This window comes from Parambassis ranga, chromosome 4 (assembly GCF_900634625.1).
Source record: "Parambassis ranga chromosome 4, fParRan2.1, whole genome shotgun sequence".
NCBI lineage: Eukaryota > Metazoa > Chordata > Actinopteri > Ambassidae > Parambassis > Parambassis ranga.
The window spans coordinates 14312926-14338078 of record NC_041025.1 but is presented as its reverse complement, the minus strand read 5'-3'; the positions used below and the strand labels follow the sequence as shown (position 1 = coordinate 14338078).

Genomic DNA, 25153 nt, shown 5'->3' with positions numbered 1-25153 from the left:
GTACACAGCAGAGGGAACAAACTGAGTAGATACCGAGGCATATTTATTTAATATGCACAATATAAATAATGCATGTCCAAAATGCATCTGCTTCAATTTATTAAAGCTCCTTCAACAGGGATTTATTGTCATTTAGCATTAGTGGTGGAAGCTATGCTTTTGTCTTCATTGTCTGTTTCCTATGAAACTCTATGTTCTCTTTTTTTTTTAAATATATTTTCCCTTTGCTGGAACATGCCAGCAAAATTACTACTGACTATAAAAGGCTTTAAAGAGAATACACCGAAGCAGAAACAGGGGAATACTATGGATTTATGCTCCAGAGCAGCATGAAGAAGAAGTAGAGGAAGAGTACTATTTATAATCTATGCGGCAAAGTAATTTTTGTGTGTATGTGTGTGTATGTGTGTGTAATACAGAGTATCCGTCTGTCTCTTTCTATTATTTGTCCTCCCCCTCAAATCTGGAGAAGGCTAAGAGACATGGTGTTGAGTTGAGTTGGGGGAGGGGGGTTGAGATTTTGATTGTTGGGCAATAATACCTCGCCACTCAATCGAAATCAAGACTTACCGTTTTGGCTCCTTTGACCTGTAAAAACCTAATCAAAAAGAAGTCCTTCCAGACTCTTTTTGGAGTTCCAACTTTTGACGTAAGGTATGTAAGGGGGGGGGAGGGCACACAGTTACAGGTTAAAGGTGTCTGACAACCCATAAAGTAAACACATACGGCTTGGTTGTGCTACACATTTCCTTCCGAGTGAGTAAGGGAAGGCATTGAAAGACAAAATGGAGCATAACATCATAACAGAGAAGAACATTAGTTGGTCAATTATAGTTTTACATTTGGAAGTTTCAGTGCATATGAAATTACATTTATGGGCAGGCAAAGCTATCAATGCTAAAAGATTTAATATTACTTGGGTAATGCTATTTTGCTAAATACAGCTAGTCTAGAATGGAAGCCATTATCATTTGTTAAGCTCAACAGTAATGCCACTTAAAGCTGAGCTGCACTGTGAAGACATTTTAGTTAGAATGGGTTTTTATTTATTTATTTTCCTTCCTTTTTTTTTTTTTTTTTTTTTTGGCCTGACTCTGTGGCCGGGTTGCTCCCTACCTCGCACATAAAGGTTAGCAGGGGACGAGTAACGCACGCCTTCCACGTTAGACGCCACGCACTCATACTTCCCCTGGTCCGTCTCCTCGCTGTTCTCGATCTGCAAGGCACCTGGGAAATGACAACATTCAAGACAAGAAAAAACAAGGGAAGGGGAAGAGAGAGAGAAAGAGAGAGAGAGAAAGCAGGGAGAAAATGATTAGTCAATCTGTCTGTGGCAGTGCATGAAGGAGTCACACAATCTTCTAAATGGTGGGTATCTTGAATTCTTCAGGACTCATTTCGTTAAGAACTGTTTCAGCACGCGGTGCTTATGCAGATTGGCATGACAAAAAACGGGGTTTCCGCTCCAGAGTCAGCCATCCGCAGATAAAAAAGAGAGGCAAAATAAATAAATAAAAATGTGGACTAAATCAGTCACACTAAATTTGTAGCTGTGTTGGTGAATGCAACTCTTGTAAGAGCCAGTCCAAAAAAAGAGAAAGAAACAAAAACACTGTGACAAATGATGACAATGATGCAAGTCTGATGCAAGCTAACAGAGAGGGGGTCTGGTAAACTCACTGAAATTAACGAATCACCCTTTGCCTAGCACTCACCAAGTGAGGAGGATCATGGGAAAATATGCACACATACAGCTCATGTCCAACCAAACACACTGGCATGGTGCTTCATGCAGCAACTATGTGATAACTACTCATGAGAATAATGACACGTTTAATTATATGTCCCTTTGTGTTGAGTATTAAAATGACATTTTTCACAAAAATCCACGCACATCTCTCTTTGCCCTTTGCTTCATTTTGTCATTGTTACGCTCATAAAAACACCTTCAGGCTATCGTGTTTGAAAGAGAATTTAACTCTCACTTTTTTAGATTTTTATCTCCTCTATGTATAAATAATTGAAACTCAAATGCTTGTAACGCTGGTTTGGAAAGCGTGCGTGCAAAAGGAGGGAGGTGAAACAACGGGCGTCAGATCATTCCTCGTTAGAGAGCTGTTGACGGCACTTCCTGATGATATCATTAGGGCTTCTGGCTGGCTCAGCAGACAGATTGCAGCCTGGGTCTCTCTGACAAAAACATCACCAATCGCTCGTTAATGTTTAGCCAGGAAGCATCAATATGCCAGGAGCTGCCCTGGATGCTTTGTAATATACCATAACCTACTCCATCACATCAGTGAGTAGAGCGAACACAGTGTTGTACAAGGCTACTACTCTGGAACATTGGTCTAATAACGTGTTTCAGCCGTGCCACAAATGAGACCATCGATCCTGCCTAATTATAAAGAGTTAGTCGCGCGTCCGCCTTGTCCTCCATGGCTATGAGTGTTTTACACCTTGGGGTCAGTACAGATATGTCTACTCTTTAAAATATATTAAAAAAATAAAACAGACCTCCAGCTACACCAATCTATCGTGCTCTATTTATACCTTCCTCTTTATTTCCCTCTATGGCTCAGATCATCCTCTTTCCTCAGAGAGAATGTTTCCTGGCACCGAGCTCATGAACCAAATGAAAATGTCTACCTGCGGAGTGCAGGTGGTACAGTCTTCGCTGTGGGTTTATGCGAGCATCTGATTTGGATCTGTTTGATGTGTGCTCGGAACAGCAAATGCCAGCCCGGTGGCAGGTGGGTTGGAATGTGCTCTGAAGCCTAGCGCTTCAACACCAGGGAGAGGCACAAAGTAAGGATTGTGTGTGAAGTTCATCTCCAGGTGGACGTTCCAAGAAATTTCTGCCAGCAGCTTGTCAACCTCACCTCGCTGTCCTGAATTCTAACAGAAAACATGGGAAGCCCACCTTTTTTTTTTGTTACCAAACGTTCCGAACGTTCAACGTTCCATATAATATGATGTTGTTCCATGTCTGCCGGCTATTGCAGGTATAACGACTTCCAACACATGCAATTGTAAATAAATCAGATTTCATAAATATCACCTGCAGAGCAACACTATCAACATGCTAATGGGCGACACATAACAAACTAAACACAACTCATTTACAGCCAGTTAATACTAACAAACACCGCTGTGATTCGTATCTGTCTGCGAATGAGAGAAAAAAAAACAGAGGAATCTTTGAAGGGACACACAGGAGGAGTTCCATCTGTCCCCTCCCCATTGCTGGTGCATGCTCCTCGGTAGGTGGTTTTATCTATTGTTTCCTTGCCCCTACTGGCTTTATTATTACATATTCTGGGTATTATTTCAAGGTGGAGCTGTGAAGAACACACAGAGTCCTTTCACTTGCAGAACACGGTGAGAGAGAAAAAAAAACAAGCTGGAAAGGTAGACAACAAAACAGAGGGAAGAGAGGAGGAAGCAGCAAAGACAGCAATAAAAAAAATGTAGAGAAGAGATGGAGATTCTTAGTCGCATACAATAAACAAAATCCTGCCTGGTATATGTAAACTACCCTTGTGAAAATCTGTAAGAATTAGTTCAATTTGTTCAGCTTCGACTTTAGTCCTGCAAATCCTGTGTAATGTAATAAATGTTTAGAGCGACCATACGAACCATTAGATTCAAATCCTTCTTTGATGTCCTATCACCAGCTGCAGCATGCACGTGCCTGTGTGCACACAAACCACTCTCCACCCATGTGTCTCTTCTCTCCTACCATTTTCCTACCATTTTCCTTTTTTTAAATGACTGCACTCTTTGTGTTTTGCATAATTATGCTCGGTCTCTGTCAGCCGGCGGCTCACTAGAGCGCAAGTGGCCAGTGGAGTTTTTTTTATTTATTTTTTTTATCTTTGTCTTTTTATCAAAAGAAAGGAAGAAACACAAGGCATGAAATACATGCTGATAATTATCTTTCACTAACACAATAAAGAGACATGCGCCCCAGTCTGTTCACACACACACACACACACACTAGGTGTTTACCGATAAAGACGTGCCAAGTGACAAACAGCAATTTGCTGTGTCGCTCACAAAATGGCCGTACTGCGCTTATTAAGTGAGTCCTATGGGGCCCTAATGGCATGTCTTCCTTGTCTCTAGCTATTAAGTCTCATCACAAACAACAATTGAAATAACTATCACAGACAGGTTGTTTTTGCTTGAGTTCATTAGCAAAGAGGATGATGGTGAATATCAACCATAGATATTTTAACCGTTTGTCAGATAAAACTGAAAAAAAACACAAATTCTTTTGAATGATTTAAAATCACAGCTTTCAAAAACATGTTTGGCAGGTGATTGGATCAGTCTGATTGCTTATTGCCATTATCACTGGATTGGCAGCTGAGAAAATGGCAGAATGTCTTGTAACGTGATCCGTTTTAATATCTGTAAGATATCGTCATCAGACGATGTCACCCTTATAATGACATGTCAGCCAATAAGATGGAGATCTCGGCACATGAGCTGACAGTGGCTAATACTCACTGTGACCCCAATAAAAAAAAAATGACGTCAGTGAGCATATGAACGAGTGCGACTGCAGCAAGGAGGTTTTTTAGAGCTAACACAGGCTCTGTGTGTTAGCATAACTTTGCTCTTTCAACATTGCACTAGATTTCAGATAGGCAGGACTTAATATTCTTTGCAATCATCAAAATATTATTATTATTAAAATACCCTATCCTATCCTATCTATCCCTTATATCAGCCAGAAGTATGACTTTTAAGGACACTTGAAAAAGGACATGTGAATGTTAAAAGGATACTGAAATGTATAGTGGTGTAGTGGGAATTGATCTGAAAGTGTCCTGGAATACAACAGACTCTCAATCCACATCGACCATCAGTAAACTGCAGGAAGACTGCCCCCTGTTCGGTTATAATTCATTGTTTATTAGGTCAGATGAGAAAAGATTGGAACTTTTATTATTATTATTGTTATTCTGTGACATACAGAGGTGCACTGCTAGATCTGGCAACAATCCTGGCACATTAAGTCCCTGATAATAACGACATCACGTCCATCTCAGTCATAGTAGGCGCAACACTCTTCACCTCCAACCTCCTCTGTTACCCACTCCCAGCTGCCATGCAGTATGTCCACTGCCTTCATCCATTTGATACAGAGCGCTGTAATGGGCAGTGGGTCTGGAACATTTGTTCCAGTCTTGACAGCTGCCCTGGTTAACAGTGCCGCATGCCGGAGGCTAATCTGATGAGGAGAGTTGAGGTGCCAAGGTGTGATAAAAAAAAAAAAAAAAAAAACGAAGAAGACTGCCAGGGAAGAGTGCAACAAATACATGTTGTTGACTCAAGGATGGAAATTCTTTCACTGAAACTGTTATGTGTGCATTTGAATATTTCCCTAGCAAAACATTTGCAGTGCTTTAGAACTATCCTAAAGTCAAGACAACTTAAGAGGAGAGTAACAACACAAACCTTTTCTTTGCAAGTTTTGATATAATTTCTGAGACGAGCGAGAAATGTCATACAAGACATGGGGATCAAACGAAAGGAGAGGGTGAGGATTGTGGAAACTGAGGTGTGAAGAAAAATAAAGAAAAGAAAAAAGGAGTGAAAATAGAGGTTCATTTAGGAGGGTCCAAAAGAGAGACACACAAGAGAGAGAGAGAATAAAAACAATCAGATGGCGGCAGGAGGAAGAGTTGAAGAGACAGACAAGCACAGAAACACAGAAGGACAGATGAGAGGATAAAAGAAAAGCGAGGAGGGGCCAGCATGGATGATTAATTTCAGAAAGTGCCTGAAGCCGAGGTCTGCCCACCCCGGTCGCTGCTTTGTGGCAGCTTTGCCATGTATACCCCCCACCACCAACACCGCCACCACCTCCACCACGTCTCCTCCCTCCTCCTTCCCCAGTCCCATTTGTGTAATTCAATTAGTGTGCTCCAGCGGGCCTTGATTGATTTGTTTAGGCGATCAACAAAATGGCTGGCCAAGTCTCACTCTTTCTTTCCCTCCCTCTTGTTCCTTCTTGCATCCTGCTCAGGCCTGCCGGTGGCACATTGCTCTTTTCATCGTTTTATCTCTCTTTTTCAGTTCATGGCTCTCATTAGACCCTCATTTCTCATCTACTCTCCCGTTGTTTCCCTCTAAGCCTGACACTGCTCACTAAAGCTCTGCAACAGCGCAATTATAGCCCCACATCCTCACCTTACTGCACAAGTGAATACACAATGACTTTTCTAGGACATGAGTGAAACTCACTAAAGTCCATAGAAAAGTACAAGATACAATACTTACACACCATAGACTGCATATAATGATGGACAATTTAGTTCAGCCTCTGCACATTGCATGAAAGTTAAACTGGTTACATACTCCACGAGAACAAAGAACTTTCTTCTCGCTCTCCAGGTGGCAATAAGACGAAAAAAGTTTGCTTCGGCACATAGTAATCACACTCAGTCAGTTCCTTTTCTTTAGCCAAACAATTTATTAACAATTAAATACAAACATCCATCCATCATCTGAACCCGCTTTGTCCTACACTACAGGGTCATGGGGAGCTGGACTATATCCCAGCTATCTATGTGTGAGAGGCAGGGTACACCTTGGACAGGTCACCAATTCATCACAGGGCAACATACACAGAAAAAACTAACAAGCCATAGATCATCTCTGAAAAGTGAGTAGTTTTAGTTAAGTCCCATTCACTGGGGTTTATGACTTATACTGCAGCCAAGTGAAATACTTTTGCTTCACTTTGGGAAGTTCTGGGGAGCTGTTATATCATCCATCTTTATATACAGTCTATGTAACATCATCAAAAGTATTGAGTCAGTCCACGTCTGTCTTTTAGTTAGAAACTCATGCATCACATATCAACTTCAACTTCACCTGGCTGGACAAAGCTTTTTATCAAATACTTCTTTGTATTATGACACACAAATGACAGCCACTGTCACTAACATGTACGTGGCAGCCAGGTCTGGACCTGCCATTCTCTCTCTGTCTCTCCCCTCTTAACTGTGTCCTGGCTGTCACTCGGGCGCTCCTTGCCACCACCCCAAGGTCATTATACTGTGATAGCACCAGCATGGGGCTCCACGTGTGATGCCATTGTTGTCAGAGCCCATCTGGTGGCTTGTAACGCTCCTATGAAATCAGTAATGAAGCAGGTGGGGAGTCAAGCTACCTTTATACCTATCGCTTACCTCAAGGCCAGCACCTGCTACAAGGCTTTGTAGGGAAGTGAAATTAATTCCAGTTTTACATCTTTTGGGTGTAGGATGGTGGAGGGGTGGGGTTCTAGTCAAAAATGACTCAGCAGTTAAAAAACAATGTCTAACTGAAAACCTCCAATTTCTGCGAGGGGAGGAGTCAGCTTTAAGGTAAGTTTAATCACTTTTACATTTGCATCCAACTACTGTGCAGTTTGTTTACTCCTCATATGTATGGTATGCACTCCAGACAGCAAGTCGGTGTGGGCGAGGGGTAACACCGCTTATCTCATTATGCAAATGCAGAGTTCATAAGTCACACTTGCTTTTGTTAACCACAATATGATTTATGAGCCACTCTTAATCAAACAAAGGAGATGACAGTGAGGACTGGGCTCAGCTATGTTGGTCATGAGTAAAGGGCTTTATTTAGTCCCATGAATATGTCAGGCAATGTGCTACAGTTCAGAGATTTGTGGTATGTACTGCTTTTGTATGGAATGTTCTTAACCTTACTGTTGAAGCTGAAAACGACTTTTGCTATACCAATCGTAAAAAATAAATAAACATTTATACAATCCCCTTGAATACACAGACAAACTGTGACAAACTGATATACTCACTTACCTGCTCAGCCTGTGGAACAGAAACATTTTACGACAAACACACTCAATCACACTGGGAGTGAAAGTTTCAGCAATAAATCCTGATGAATAATAAGGAGTGAAAGTTAAACTGTCTGGGGAAAAGAAAAAAAAAATGAAAAAAAAGGGGAAAGGAAGAATTGTTTGAACAAAGCTATTGTATAATTCACAAGAGTCACACTGCTTTACATCTGTGTCATTCAATTCTTGCCTTGATATCCTTCTGTTCATCCTCTGTCATTATTAAAAGCTGTTTTTTGTGTGTGGTAAAAGGATGTATATGTATATAGCTTCTGGAGAAGCAGCAGTTGCACCCAGCGGTCTCGCTAGCTTTGCCTTTATAAGCTGCTGTGCAGCAGAGTAACGGAGAGGGAATTAAATCAAAATGTAATTTATGCCGGCTTTTCCCCTGACATACCATGAGTATCTCTGGCTACGAGGGAGGTGCATTAACATACGTAATGTTGCTAGTGCCCTGGTGGTGAACGAGGAAGATGAGGAGGATATCAAAGCACAGAAGGAAGGAGAGAAGGAAAAAATAATAAAAAAAAAAGTTTACAGATTCAATAGCCCAGTCCTATCAATATTTAAGGCCACTATTGCTATAGCCAGCTATTTCCCTCCACCCTCAATCTCTCGCTTATTTATGCCCAAAAAGGCACAAAATAACCACGTCGCCTTCCTCCCTTCCTCTGCTTTTAATCATCCTAATCCTGAATCACAACCTGCTGGCAGCACAATTTCAAAGTAGTTTCCTGACACAGACAATGTAGAGAAGATAACAGGAAGGCACAAATACACAGGTGGAAGACCAGCACATGATGACACACAGAATACACACAGAACACAAACACAGATGAGATATTGTTAGTGGAAAAAGGAGTCTTCTTGCTCTATTTTTTTGTTGTTTTTTTTTCTTTAAACAGGAAAGCAATATTTGTTATTTTGGTGGAATTGGAGTTGGTTATGTTTGGTTATGTGTTCAGTTAAAGTATTTTCTTCCCCTGTTTTTATCTTACCTCGAATCGGGGTACCCTCTGGAGGAGACACAAGAATGAAGACACAACATCAGTTTAGTTCAAGGTTAATGCTAGAAATAGTTAGAGGAGGTGTTTGGGTTGGAAGGTTGGTTATCAAACCATTGTTCTTTTCAGAGGTAGGGACTTTTTCATAGAAACAAAAAACAAACATCATTGCTGGTATCACAAAAGGATGGGGAGGTTGTGTTTGGCACACTCCATTAGCTTATCACATGTTTCCCCCTTCTTTGCTTTAGATGTATTATGAGAAAAAGTACAATGCTTCATCAAGGGAGCTCAAGATCCTTGAGGTCTTGGCACGCTTTTTTATCATGGCTGCAATTCAGGTTGATAAGGCAGAGCGCGGGAGGTTTTTGGTTGATATGGAATTACTGCAGTGGTATAAGCCTTTTCCAAGCCAACTGACCTTGTGTAAGAGGCGAGTGAATCCATTAAAAGGTGCCACTATTCTGCCCTGGGTATATATCTACGTTAGTATTGAACAAACTTGTTGAGAAAAGAATGGAATCTCCACTCAAGTAGAATTTCAGACTGTACCTCCAGGCAACTGCAAGTTAAACAGATTGAAGTTCTTATTTATCCTACAAGTCATAAACCTGTTTAACTGTGACAGAGACTCTTTACCTCAAGCTTCCTCCCCAGTCATTCAATCTTCAGTTTTTTTCCATTGTTTCTTACAGTTGTAAATTTCCTTATTCTTGTTTATTGTAAAATTGTATGTTACGTGCCTGACTGCGAGCCAAATGTCCCATTAGGGACAATAAAATATAGAGCTAATCCAGTAAACGCCGTTGGGCTTTTTAGAAGTAGTCCAAACTGTAACAATGTAAAATGCATCTCTTATAGGCAGAGCTTTGGGCGTGTGTAGAGAAGCCAGCTTAACACCAAACCCTTCAAATTCAAATTCATGTTTGTCCAACATTTTTTTCTCCTGTTTCCCTGTGTTCCTTGGTTTTGTTTTTATCAGTATTTCCCACAGTTTCTCTCTCCCTGCCTTTTGTCTCAGTCTCCATTTGTAAGTCGAAGGATGACTCAAGGCAACAATGTGCCCCCGAGGGTCCCAGCAGTCCTGCGCCCACCCAGGAGAGATGGTCTACTTGGCACAGAAAGCCTGCAGGGTACAGTGCTGAGGGTCACGGGGTGAGCTCTGTACGCTGAGCCTACAACTATACATTATAATGGAAAAATTTGCAGTTGAGTGTGTGCAAACCATGCATACATGAACAAAACTATATAAAACAGACTGATTGTCTGATTGTCATTGTACGCATTCTTTTGTTAGGGATGTGAAGTGTGTTCTATAGGTCCTACAACGGGCACTACCTTCCTTGGGGATGCATTTTGGCATATGGAGTCATCCTTTGTGATACCAGCAATCAAGATTCAGTCACTGAGCTTGAAATTCTGCCTGGTTTGCAATGGTGCTTTGACAAAAATCTTTCAGGAAGTCTGTTTACATGTTTAACATGTGTGTTTATTGACATCACTGCTATGATACAAGTCTGATCTGAAATGTGTATTTTGAACAAATGAGAGAGAGTATCTAAAATCTTACTTTCGGGAATTGAGGACACTGTAACCCACCCTAAAGTCACAAACATTAGGACACATAAATGGTGTACATATTTGGAAAAGACATAGCCTAGAGAGTCATTGAAAATCCAGGCAGAACCAAAGTGACATTTTAATAATTTCTGTAATGATTCTAGAGACCACATAATTGTAGGTAATCACAAGACAAAGGACAACAGGGCTCTGGGAAGGTTACATTGTTACGGAGTTAGAGTTTGATTAGAGGCTGCAGGAAGCTGGTTTACTTTGCTTTAGCTGAGATGGATTTTAGTTGGGAGTTAAAAGGTTACTAGTTAAAGGTTGGAGGTTAAGGTCAGAGTTAGGTTAAGGTTAGAGTAAGGTTAAGGTTAATAAAGCAGGTTTGTTAGGGGGAAAGCTCTCACATTGACTTTGTAAAAAGGCACAGAGACAGACCAAAAATAGGAGGAGTGTAAGGAGGGTTAATAGAGGTGTAGGTTGAACACACAACGAAGAAGAAAAGAAGAAGAACAAAAAGGCTGTAGAAACTTCTAGTTTTTATGATGAAGAAGCAGAGAAGATAAAAATAAAATTTGACTAAGGATGACCGGGCACGCTGGGGTCTGCTGAGGCTAGCCAGTATTCAATTACAAAAGCAAATCCACCTGTATTACCGGCATAGAACCTAATGGCCATAAGCTGGCCTTCTAATCTTTGGTCAGCCAGAGATTTATCAGATTAGGGTGACAATGACCTAAATATATTTCAACATGCTGCTGTCCTTCCATTATCAAATGTGGCATTATTTTTCCACAGACCATCCCAGCTGTTTTGTTAAACAACCCTATGAATATATTAAAAAATATTATTGAAGGCTACAGTCTTGGCCAGAGGCAATCTGGCCAGGGATGTTGCCCATCTGCGTGTGGGCCGAATTTGGGTTGCGTGATTGGCCGTGTGTCAAAGTCTGACCACCCTCCAGAGGGCGCATGGCTGACCTTCTCATTACCACAGACACCCGTCTGGGATCCTGGTGGATGTCACAGCAGCAGATCTCATGGAAAAACCTGGCTGTTGTTAACCACATCTGCAGTGTCTTCATGCAGATTAAGAGCGAATCCCAACGTGAGTCACACATGTATAATCTAAGTGTGTGTAAGAGAGCCGTCTAATGTCAGGTCATAATTTTTACGGGCTTTATATTACATTATGAATATTCTTCCACTATCCTCTCACTGTCATTGTAGCCTATGGTTAATATGTTCTGGCTGACAAGGCCAGAGAGGGCCCAGGGTCTGCAGCCATGGGAACTTGGGGGAGAAATGTCAGGCTCCCCGCACACCTCTAGAGGAGCTCCTCAGGGGACCTTCATGCAAATATCACTGCCCCAGCAGCAACAGCATGCTCTGAAACATAAGGCCCCAGTCTGCCAGCTAGTCAGCTATCTTGCAAACAAAAGCAAATTTACCCACGCTTTTATTGTGATGTTATTTCTTTTGTTTTAGATAAATTAGAACTAAAAATCTGGAAGGTGGAGTAGTTTTGTAAGGTCTCCTGTCTCTTCCCATGTCTCATCCTTCTCTATTTCACCATCATTTATGGCAGAGGACCCTCCAGTCTCAGAGCTACCTCCCTCTGAGGTTTGAGAGTGTGCCCGATCTAAAAGAGCAAACAGGTAGGCCCCAGAATCTGTCAACAACAATCACATCAACAGCTGCATCTGAAAAAGAAAAAAAAACTGTTCTATGGTTGTCACAGGAGCTTTTAACCCACTTTTTGTCATCAAAAAAGAGCATGTATTAAATACTAAAACCTGGAGACCCAAGATGGCTACTATAAGTGCTGAGGAGATCGGAAGATGGCAGCCTAGGGGGGGTTTGAGAGCGCAGGCCTTTTTCTCATCAGCATAAATCCTGCCTGGCTGCTGAGCTTTCCAGCAAGAGTGAAAGAAAAGAAAAAAAGGCAAGCCCCCAAAGCTAACATTACCTTACGAGAGCCAGGGTATTGAAACAAGGGAAAGTAATTTCCTTTCCTGCCCTCCTACATACACATATAGTTTGAAATGTAAGCAAAATGTATCCAGCTTAAAGTGGCTGGGTATATTTTTGCAAGTAGTTCAAAAAGTCAGGAGAAGTACAAAATGTGGCAACATGTAACTATCAGTTGAGCCCACACCCTCCGGCATAGGCAATAATAAGCCTTAGTGAGACTTTCTAAGTAGTGTGGGTGTTGGGCCAATCTGGCGAGAGGCAAAAATGCTCTCCTGAGAAAATATTTTGGCCACGGCCAGAGGGCTGACCCAGTCGGAGTGTGGGATTGGACGGTTCGCCCATACAGTGGTCCTGCAGTGGCCTTCACCTGGAAAGAATTCAAAACTCTTTCAGCTCCTATCAGTACTTTCCAGGGGTATTTTTGGACAGCAGAACTATGAAAAGGTCCAACCGTTTGCATTTGAGCATTTAAAAAAAATACACCATTGTGTGTATTGCAGGAGATATCTCCCCAAGAAGCCTACAAATACTGAAGGCCAAGAGATAATTGTCTTGGATTCAAACAGAGTCCAATTATTTCCTCAAAGCCCGCTGTCTTGCAGCACAGTGGAGGGGGAAAAAAAGACATGATGGGGGCATCAGTGGATAAAAATCTGGATAATATGGGCCGGATAAAGTAAGTACGTCAGTTTCAAAGATGTAAATCTGCTACCATATTCTTTAAAATGTTTCACTAAACACTAAAGACGCATGTCAGCATGAATAATAGGGTTTTGCCTCAGTCATCCCATACAGTACAAATATGTGCCTCACCAACTGTCGTGTGAAGGGGTAAAAGTTGAAAAGTTGACATTGACAAAAAAAAGAACAAGGACAAAAAGAGGTAAATAGACAAAAAGAGGACCAAGGTGGGAAAAAGCAGGGGACACATGCATTTTGGAAGATAGATAAATATGCCATCTGCTTCAAGGAGAGTGGGTTGGCTTGCTGAGCTTTGCAAGACACTTACCAAAGGTTTCTGGAAATGACAAAGCAAAAAAAACCAACAAACAAAAAAAGTAAAAACAGAAAAAAAGAGGAAGAACATCGTTCATTTTAGCTTGTCATTAGTAAGATTTAAAGGAACTACAGTGCAGTTGTGTTAGTCCTCATTGTCTTTTTTTTTTTTACACACATTTACTGATGAAGAAATAAATGCATGTTTTTTGTTTATAATTAAAAGAATTTTATGTTTTTTTATTGTTATTTTGTTTATTTTTAATTCCCATTTTGGTTTAAAGTTTGGTTTAAATAAAACGTGTTGAAGTCTCTTAGATGTGCACTGAGGCACATCTGAGTTTCAGACACACAATACAGACAAAACACATTCAGAAAGGGAGAGAGAGAGAGAGAGAGAGAGAAAGAGACAGCTGAACAACAACAGTGTGCTTCAGTTAAACAGGACACACCAAGACAATTAGAGAAATCAAGACACAGATAAAGACAGATGATACAGAGGTTAGACAACAGACAGGAAACTAGATTTAATTTTCCATTACCGACCAGCTAATCAGTGAAGCTGACATTAGCATGTTGTGCACAAATGCTGAAATATAACATTAACCACAGACTGTACAAAAATAATAAGAAATACTTGAAACATCTATAAGATCCAGGGCCAAAACTGTTTAGGTCAAGGTCACCTATGCAAAAGGATGAATGTGATTTAAACTTTACTATAGGTCTGTCTTCCTAAGAATATAACCCTGCACTGGCTGCTAGAATGGCCAGCAGCCCTTTCAAATCATCCCATAGGGCAACCTGAATTTACAACACTGTCCAAAAGAGAAAAAATAAAACTACAGTTAAATGGTGTTGATCTGACCGTTTACCTTAAAACCGAGCGTGCCAGTAAGTTAAAAATGAGCCGTAGCTAAAAAAAATAAAAAAAAATAATAAAAAGCATAAAACAGAGCTCAGACCTGCTGTATTCGGTGACGCATTATAAATAATGAGATGACAAATTGATTCTTTTGAGTGTACAGCTCTTGAGGGCCACAACTGGGGCAGGAACTCAATGGCGACAGACTCTTTATTTAGTGGTGTCTACCCTGATTTACGTTCACAGCAACAAATCAAATGGGAGTCATTGGATTTTTTTCCAAATGGTGACAAATCATCGACCTAAAATATCTACCCCTTATTGCCCAGAGCCACTTCAGGGCCTGCACTTAATTAGCTATATAATTAGACTTTGCTTTACTGGGCCTCTCAGTGGGGTTAAATCAATGGGAACAAGACAACATATCCACCACCGAGTCAGTAGAATTTGGACCTTGCTCTCATTGTCTACTATGACACACTTGTGGGATGTTGTGAATCATTTGACCTCGTTCTATATTGTCATAACTAGTTTTTTATCACCAGACTTTACACTTTATTAAATCCTGCAGTGCAGGTGTTGACTATGAATCTTAAGAAAAGACATAATGGGCATTACAGCCACAATAGCTACAAAAATAAGCAGATTTTAAGAAAAGTAGGGGAGAACATTAACAGCAGCAGCAAAAAAAAAATTGTGTGAGCTTTCCTTACCTGATCGTAGCTGTTTTATTCGCCCATTACTTGCACTGGGATCAATGGGCAGGAAGTCTTTGTACCAGGTGATTTCTGGGTCAGGGTTACCACTGGCGGCACAGAGCATGGTAGCTGTTCGAGTGCGCTCCACCACTTTGAGCTGAGGACCCATGTCAATGTTAGGGAAGCCCAGCGGGAGCAGGTCCTCTGTAAAGAACAGGAAAAGAGGCCATGTAAGTTCCCCGAGTTTTGCAGCAATATGACTTCCTACAGAGTTCTTGGGGCTTATTCTTGCAGTATGGAAACCTGTAATCTTGGTGTGATACAAAAAAAAAAAAAACATACACAAAAACTACAGCTGTTATTCATGTTCAGACTTCCATAGAATTTCAGAATTGTATCTATTTTGTGATTTTTTTTTTCTCAGAATCATTGTTACAATTTTTGAGGTAGGAGACAGGGTAAGTGTATGATTGTACAAAGTTGAAAAAAATCCCTCAAGGTTTTCCTGAAATAATGTGTTCATTAGAATGGAACAGACAGATGAGCTGAAAACAAAATCCCTTTCAGCCACAGCTGTTGCCGAGTCTGTTAAAATAGATGTGGTCATTGTTGTATTGTTTATTTACCATTAACTTCTCACTGCTTGTATTCTTGTTAAAATCAAAGGTAAATTTGAGCACAAGAAAAAAGGTCAGCAGGAGAAGAAAAGGTGCAGAAAGCAAAGCCTTCTGACAATCCTAACAAATGTTCTCAAAATTCTAATCTAAATCTAAATTCCTCTAGTTCAGTGAGACAAATGACACTTAAGTCAATTTGAGCTCTGCACCACCACCATGTGACCCCCGACATGCTGTCACTGAATACAAATTGAGAGATGTAGCTGATCAGACAGGACTTATTTGCATTAAAGGAAGTGTTGTGTAGTCAGACTTAGGCATATTTGATGTTATTAGCATCATTGGAATACCACTGCAGCTAATAATCACGCACGATTGAGCCATTATTTCACTTTAAAAGAGACGACGGCGTCAAGCACTCAGTGGTCATTGTTCTCCTTGTTGAAGAGTCCCTGCTCTCTTGGGGCAATTAGTCCCATGGGTCAAACCGCCTGACCTCTACCCCGGCTGGAACCAGAGAAGTGACTCATTTTTTAGATGACGAGAGCTGAGGGAAAAGTGGGGGGAGTACCCCGAGCTGTAATGCATCAGAAGTCCAGGGCCACATCACAAATGGGCAAAGATTGTGTGACTGACCCCGTGGCACGGCAGAGCTCACTTTTCATTCGGTGATCCGATGACCTCATGTCCCCTCCGCAGACATCACAGTGTTCTCATCGACACCACAGGAGCACTAAATTAAAGGAAATTGGTACAGTATGCTGAACTACAGTTTAAGCTCCAGACACAAAAGGAGCGAGTCGGTTTACATGCCTTTAACTTTTTAAAAAATTTAAAAATCTATTGTAGCCAAAATTAGCTATTATTGGCATTTTAAATAACCCCTGTGCTGTCCTCACACAACGTACCTATATGAAGCTTGACAGCCAATGAACAAACTAAACAAAGACAAGGTTAGCTTTTCTTATAAATAAATAGTAAATAGTATAGTATTTTATAGTAAATATATAGAAAGGAATAGAAAAGTACTAGCTAATACAAAATGCTACACTTAGTAATTAGCCTGGCTTACGCACATTTGCATCACGTTGCATTCTAACAACCAAAATACTTGTTACTCATGTTACAAGTGCTTTCTGAACACATTAGTACTCACAAAGACAAATGTTTCCCAAGGCACATGCGCTTTAAGCCACATTCAACATATACATGAGCCGTTTTCTCCCTTATTTTAGTGAAGCACTTATTCACAACATTGCTGGAGAAAGTACGTCAAAGATATGTTCAAGGTAAGAGCGCTCACTCGTTCATGTCTGACATCACCCAAAAACAACAAAAGATTGTTTGTGCTAGAGATATCACACTCTGATCAAACGTCAAACATACATACAGATTTTAAACATTTTTAACATGAATTTATTCTATCTATTAACGTATTTATGTAACTTAATTCCATTATAAACTGCCTTTGACCAAAAGGCATCACAATCCCAGTTAATCATTTCAAATTAAATTGTCAGCAAACAGGCAGCAAGATCTTCAAGACAATGAACATTATTGATTTATGTAGCTTACATTACATTAAAAATCAATAAATGAATAACTGAAGTATAATAAAATAAAATACAGTAATGCCTGTTTTACACATCGAGAAGAGCAGTGATGATTTAATGTGTGTTCAAATTTTGAAACATTGAGGTCCACACAGGTAACCTTTAACTGAGGCTGACATCAGCAGAGCATGATGAATATTTCAATGCTAGGTTCAAAAAAGTACAGGCATTTACAGTGTTTTAGGTTTCCAGCTGTATCCTCTCCATCAATTATTGAGGATCACCCCTGTATAATCTCTTTATACCCGGTTACCCTGAAGAAAAGCAATGGCAAGCCTACTCTTTACTTAAGAAACTTGAGGACAAGACAGAGCAATATGTTTTCACAAAGTCTCTCTTCTGAGTGTCATGAATCATCTATGTATGAGATACCATAAAAAGGTGCTTCACTCTCATACCCCCTCTAGCCACTTCTGTCTGTTGGTGGAGGATATCTGCAAAAGATTAGATCTGGCTTTCTCTCTGAGTGTCTGTACTTCACATCACGTTAACTCTGGCTTCACAGTATGAAAACTGTAAACTGCGGCCTACATGGACTACATTAATGAAGCCAAAAAACATACGCAGAGTAAGTGGATTTGAGACTAATGAAATTAGGCAAGTGACAGAATGAATCTGCATGAAGGAGCAAGGGAGGGCAGAAAAGGTGGGTGAACACAAACAAAGCGACCAAAGCAGCAGTAAACAAGAAGCAGGGCTGGTGGATTCATGGAGAGATGATGCTATCGTTACAGCTGCTCTGACCTGATACAGCGCTGGCAGCTTTTCTTGAATAAATAGCATGTATGCTGGTTACTTGCTTCCTCGGGAATAGAGTCTGATACCATCTCTCCTCCTGAAGCTTTACAGGCTCTGTCGATAAAAGCGGCCATGCAAAAATAAATAGATCATTCATCGGGGGAGTGTTACTTTAGGGTTAGTCAGCCTGACTGCGAAGGGGAGAAGGCAACCAATGACATGGGATGATAGTATCCTACAATCCCCAAAGGGGCCAGTCCCTTAGTAATGGCATAGCAGTTGCATTTCTATGATGTGTACGCTCCGTGATGACAGATCTCCACAAGCCAAATATAATTAAAGCATGTGCACTGTTGGTCAAAGACAATGTTGGTGTTTCTTTAGCTGGGAGCAGTTTTTTGTCACTGAAGCTTAACAATCATCATATTAGAGCACTCGGAGACACATGCTGCAGTTGTGCCCTTAAAGCGCTTTTTAAAAACATAATTTCACTACACACACATACACACACAAAGGTAAAGTGTACATAAAATCCTACCTGTGTCATTTAGTCATCTACCTGATTTGAGTAATATCAAAACAACCCTCACCCATTAGGAAAATAAATCTGTTACTCCTCCACAGGTGTGTTTGTTTCAACAAGCAAAGGAGGCGGCACTAACAGAGAATCTTAATCTTCCCAGCATGAAACCTGTCTCCTTTGTTGGACCACCTTGTTTTTTAAAGTGCTACAAAAAGCCTTTCTAATGCATCCCATTGATTCAGAAATTAGTCAGAGCAGTGTGTACTTGTTGGCAACACAGCTTCTACACCACTTCAGACTCCACTGAACCCATTCTGTGCCTATTCTTTACCGAAAACCAGAGAGGGGATGTATGTTTTCTTCCCAACACTGCCAGACTTTGGAAGGTATTCAAAAAGATTTGGATGCATTCCTAAGATCACAACTTGCTCAATGCATATGTTAATTAGAGCAGGCTTTCGTGCAAGGGGGGGAAAAAAAATCAACCCAGGGCTACTGTAATGGCAAGCACTGCATCTCTATACCGCACATCTGCTGGCTGCAAAGGCCCACACACACAGTGTAGCGCTCCTTTTTTTAATATGTCATTCTTTTTAGCTTTTTTGTGTCGGTCTGAGTGTCATCATTACCCATAATTGTCTTTAATTTTCACTTCACCATTTAATATCATTACACAAGTGACAGGTGCAAAGCCTTTAATCAGCCTCCGGTTAGCTTAGCCACTGCCCGACTGTTAATCTGCAGACTCATGCCTGCTGTTGTGCTCTGCTTTCTATCGTGCTAACTGTGGCCCTCTTAAAAGGTCGGTCCTTTAGACTCATTTAACTCTCCTGACTAATCCTATTTCCTATCCTATCCTAATTCACTGCTACTAAACTATCTCTTTCAAAGAAAAAGAAAATTCTGATAACTGTGGCAGAATCCTGTGACTCTAACAGAGCTTTGTGAGTATATACAAATATAACCTTGGAACTACAGCTGTTATACTATACCCAGTATATAGTTACCTATAGTATACTCCATCTGTTGCACATAATGCAATACTGCAATATCAAATGCACTTTACAACATTGTGAATAGTTTGCCTGTCATCCTCGGTGAGCACTGCACGCTGCCACCTGGCAGTTCCATAACCCTTCTTTGTGCCCATTGACCTGCACATGCAATTAGCCACTATATTGTAGTATTACACATGACACTCCATTGCAGGATGTTACAGTGCTCTGTTCTGCAAAATGAGCTGGCAAATGGACCACTAACCCTGGCAGGTTATTACTCAGCATTGGTCAGGATGTTATGGGTATTTTACATCTGATGGTATCAAACTTGTTCTGAGCCATCAGCTGTCTCTTGGTGACAGAGCGTGAGAGAGGGGAGAGATGAGCAGATCCAGACTGCAGCAAATGCCATGGGGTGCTCCACCATACCCCGCACCTATTACTCATATTATTATTTTCACTTACTGCAATGATTTAATTTCATCAGCAGCATAATCAGGTTAACTGATTACCCAGCACCACAGCAGAGAGACACAGGCTTTAAGCGGGCCTGTGCATTAATACAACAGAGGGAGAAGAGAAAGAAGCAGAGAGAGAGAGAGAGAGAGAGAGAGAGAGAGAGAGGCAAAGATGGGATGAGAAAAAGAGGATAATAGTAGAAATGGATGAAGAAAACCTCTCTTTCAGTCACATAAAAAAAAAAGAGATGTTTAACTAATGGGCAGATCCGGCTGCTCAGACTCCAGACAATGCAGCTCCATTAGCTCCGTACCTACACCCAAGCCAGAAATGTTCACATCAAACAAGCAGCCCATGGAGAAGAGAAAAGTGCCCGTGTACAGTGGGGAGGTTACACATACACACACACAGGGTACAACTGGAATATATTGAAAAGTCAATTTGCTACAATGCATGTGCATAGTTATCAATCAATGTTTGATTTATTTATTGGATTTGCAATGTCTAGGTCAAAGCCTGTATTCAATGTATTAGCTACACAAAGCTTAACTATTAAAACCAAGTAAAGCTTTTCTTGTACATATAACAGCATCAACTTCGATTCTTGCTATTGTGGAAGAAGTTTATTGGTTTTTCTGCGGCACTTGGCTGAAGCAGCTAAAAGCCACCAGGTATTGAAAAGAAAGTGCAAAGCCAGTTTGCGGTCTGTTTCACTTACAGTAGCAGCTTTCTTGTCGAGAACTGACACCTTATAATTTGCGATGATGACTCTCTGTACAGCCGGAAAGCACGTCATTCAACCGAACCAAATGGAAGTCGAAGAAAACTCCATACTACCTTCTCTTCTGCACATCTTTCTGTGACATTCCTTGAATTCTATGACCAGTTTGAATTGCTTGAATAATATACAAAGGGAGACAGGGAAACGGTGGCAGAGAGAGAGAGAGAGAGAGAGAGAGAGAGATCCAGGGACAGAGAAGAATAGCAACACTGGGGAAATCTAATCACAGTGTCTCTGGCCCCAGCACCGATAGCCCTCTCTGGATAGCCATCTCAGCTGAATAATGGTCATTATACAGCCAGCACTCAACCTCTACCCCCCTGCTCCGTTTGCAGAAAGATGTCTGATGTCCTATTGGTATTCTCCACACCTAGCGCATCTCGCCACCAAGGGCAACATTAACATCCACATCTCCAAAAATACAACCCAAGAGGAGGAAGAGGGAGGAAGAGCGATAGAAGATGAGAGAATGAGAATGATTGAAAAGGCCATTGACATTGAAACTAGGTGAGGAAAGTTTGTTTGTTGGGCTAGGTTGCCAAAGATATAGAATCCAGAGGATAAACAGTCTATTCTTTTACTCTTCTTATTGGGTTTATATATACATTTTATTTCTATGCAGGCCATGCAGAGTCTTTTATTTTTTTGTATGCATGCTGTGAATGAGAGCCATACTGCACCATAAGTCACATGTTTGAATTCTACTGTAGCTGTCCTTTCATATTGCCCTTGAGTCTTGCAATTTGCCCCTACATAATAAGTGGCTGAATGGGTAAAATATGAATATGTGAGAGTGATGAGAAATTTTGCATATAGACTGACTTTTCTGGTGCACTTGCAAAACATGTTCCAATTCTGTTCATAAAAACTACCACCAGCACTCAGCCAAAGAAGCAAGTAGACAGCTTAGTGGTCAATAAAAAGGAGAGTTAAAGCAGCCAAGAGGGGAGCAACTGGCAGCAACATCCACAGGTAGCAGCCGTGACCACAGTTCTGTCAAATATGAATGGCAAAAGTAGGAAGATTTGATTGTAAACCAAGAAAAGCCTGTTAGATAACACTAAGCATACTGCCGGAGTTACCCATTTTCTGGAGCAGTAATGAACCAGTGTTCATACATTTATTTATGCATTGCATACATTTAGCCAATTTAAATAAAGCTACTGGCCTAAGGTGCTGCACCAATGTCAGCACAAGTTCAAAACTTACAGTACAAACAAACGGAGGCAAAGAATCATACAGAATACTTAATGTGTGCAGTTGTGCGTCCTTTTTTGTGCTTCTTTGATCAAAGCAAACTCTACTCATAATACATTGGTTTAACTTACTCCAAAGATTAGCTTTATTTTAATATGTGACTTCTCTTTCATACCTACGGACCTGCAGGGTTTTTTTCCCAGCAGGATTCAATGTGTGTGTTGATATGAGCAGCGGGAAATATTTATTATTATTTGTGTAAAATGTGTTTAATGTTATGAATGCCTAACCCAGGGGGTTTTGTACCTAACCACACCAGGTTAGTGCCACCAACCAGCCCTCCATTCCCCAAACCTTTGGTTGTGTCATACTTTCCAGCAATAACTTAACTTGGTCATAACCATGTTGTCATTCCTGGGTTATGTAATTACTCAAGAATGACAACATGGTTATGACCAAATGTGGCATTTATTTGTGAGGATGTGTTAAGAATAACATACAGCAAAGTCTGTTTCCTTGATGTGCTGAGCCACCATGATAGACACATGAAGGAGAAGTAATTGTCTAGGACAGCTCCAACAATCCCTTCCCTGTGAAGTAAGAGATGGAGTGGGGAAGAAAAACATAAAACAAGGGAAAAAAAATCTGTTTACCTGTCTCAGCAAGTGGCATTTTATCGAACACCCCACTAGACACCACACACACACCTCTCTCTCTCTTTGTTTCCCGCTTCCTCAGTCCTGTCAGGCTCCTGAGGCGTCTGGGTTAAGACAGACGAACTCCAGGGGAGACAGGAGATGAGGCCGCGGCCATTAAAGGAAGTGCCTCAGTAGAGAAACGTCAACCAGTCAGGTCTGGTTTAGTGGTGGGTGGCTCTGAGTGTGTCTGTGTGCATATGTGGGGGAGTTGCAGTGGGCACTGCAAAATGACGTCAGTTTACCACATAGCGTGGGTGGCACTGCTGCTTTACAAGGCTTTTCTAATGCAAACTTCCTTGGCTGCTTAATTGGTGAGAAGGTTGCACGGAATCTACTGACTACCATCTCTTTCAATCTCAGCTTTATTCTCTGAAAATACAGCCTAAAGTGTCTGCTTCAATAAAAGACATAGCAAAACTTTAAAGAAATATTTTCTAAAGGGGTTTTTCCCCATGGTGTGTGGGGGAAAAATAAGAGCTAAAAGTTATGGTTTTGCAACTTTTCTTAAATAACTAAAGTAGCTAAGATCCTGTCAGAGGATGCAGTGAGGCAGTATAATTTTATGTCATACCTAATTAATGATGACACTGATGAGGAAGTGCACGAGGGGGTTGCTTTGACAGTTTATTGGAGCACGGAATACTCTGTAAGTTTGGAGAACCATGCTGGAGTCATAAACACACTTAACGGCAAAAATAAGCTGATAACTGAGGTCAGTTTCCCCGGCAGTTCAGTACATACAAAATAAATGGGGTAAAGTGGAATACAGTCCATTGCCTTACATGGATATTTGCAGCGTTCCAAGTCTCATGTCTGAACACAGCATAACAGCATGTGCATGTGAGAAACAATCAAGACTTGGTACACCAAATATGTGAAGCAAAGACCTCTCTAAACAGGCCAAGCGACTTCGAGCCAAAACAACAACAACAACGGATTCAGAAGGCTGAGCTGCTGCACTGAGCCATTCCTGCCAAAGCAACTAGTCTGAACCCAAACAAACAGCGAAAACTTCAAAGCAAAGGACTGACAGCAAGTGCACGAGCATTCGAAAAGGGAGGCGGACGGGTGGTGCTGGAGCGTGAGGTTATTGTCTCGACGGGCCATTAGCTTAGTGCAATCAAGCCACTAATGACAGGTTTGAAGGCACCTTTGGTGAGCAGAACAACAATTATGAATATGCAGCGGCTCGAAATGAGCAGAGGACCGGTCAAATGAGTGCCTGGTAATTGCCTAATGTCACTTTGAGGAGTAGAGAGAGGAAGAAAAAAAAATACAAAAAATAAATAATAAAAAACAAGACGATGTGGCAAAAGGGTCAAAGAGGATGTGAGCCTTCACCGAGGAGAGAACAGTTGGAGTGTTAGATAAATAAGTCACTTAAAAAGATGACAAAACTGAGAGGTTGTGGGTAGAATGCTGATAAGCTTGGGTAACAAGCAGAAAGGGAAAGAAGTGGATTGAAAATTTTAGCTGCAATTTTACCACCATTTCCTGTTGTACAGCAGAGAAAGTGAAGAAACCCAAAAAATAAACACAGAGCACGATGTATCCCTGAAGACATAACATCCAATCCTTTCAGACTCTAATGTAATGCTTATGGATTTGTGGACAGACGGAATAGACAGAGGTTAGACCAGCACATGCTGGATACAGTATTAACCTTTATGGGCCAAGGATCACAATGTTCTTTAAATATGAACAGCTGCTATTAAATCCAGCAGGACCCGGGCTGCACTCCAGCACACATGCTTTGTAATCATGAAGGCTCTCTGGATACAGTATTCTATCTAACACTGAGATTTCCTTTGCACTTTTTGTTCTCTTCTTGTCCCTCTGATAAGAACGCCTCACATGTAAATTGAACTGCAATGCTCTGACAACAGTCATATAGAATGAGGTGTCAGGTTTTGTTTCTCTAGCTTCCTTATAGTGAATATTTAGACCTAAAAGTTTCCTCTTTCCTCAACTCAACTCAAGATTTATCCAATATTTACAAGTGGTACAGGTATGGTGCTTGTGTTATTAACCGTGCCTGTCCTGCAGAGCTCATAGCATGACCTCTGTGTTGTACGACTTCAGTCACCTGGGCCGGTGACTGATGTATATGCATGAAGCTGGTGGTCCAGGCCATATCCCGATGCTCCTCTTTATGCATGAGCTGGGCCACTACAAAAGTTGTCACTCATATGCTTTCCAACCTGTTCCTTCCAACTTCCTGCTTGCATCTTTTTCCAACCATGATTTGAATCATTGATTTGAACTCTTTACATTGTGTGGATTCTACTTGTGTACCTCCATGCCGGCTTGTTCTTTTCACTAAGGTGTCCCACTGTTTTGACCAAAAGGCTCGGTGAAACAGGCTGCTCTTCTACTAAAAAGGTGCATCAATGCGTTTCTGAAAAGAACAGTAGGATGGCTTGGTATTCAAACTCACCACAGACATCTTCCCTGGTCATACTAGGGATACAAGCTGTTTGCTTACCACACTCTCTACACCGGCCACACCATTGTAAGTGCAGTCCTCAAAATCGCAGCATTTTAACACTAC

The 25153-nt window shown here is 41.0% G+C and overlaps 1 protein-coding gene across 9 annotated transcripts in view; it reads right to left on the bottom strand.

The window, feature by feature from the left end:
- The window catches only part of ptprsa (protein tyrosine phosphatase receptor type Sa), a 147011-nt gene that overhangs the window by 63955 nt on the left and 57903 nt on the right, over positions 1-25153 (bottom strand). For all 9 annotated transcript variants that reach the window (XM_028404782.1, XM_028404781.1, XM_028404784.1 and 6 more), the window contains 2 exons: positions 14994-15182; positions 1117-1227 (listed from right to left, as the gene is read on the bottom strand). In XM_028404782.1, coding sequence (XP_028260583.1) covers positions 1117-1227; positions 14994-15182 — 300 coding nt within the window. The remainder of the gene's footprint in view (positions 1-1116; positions 1228-14993; positions 15183-25153) is intronic.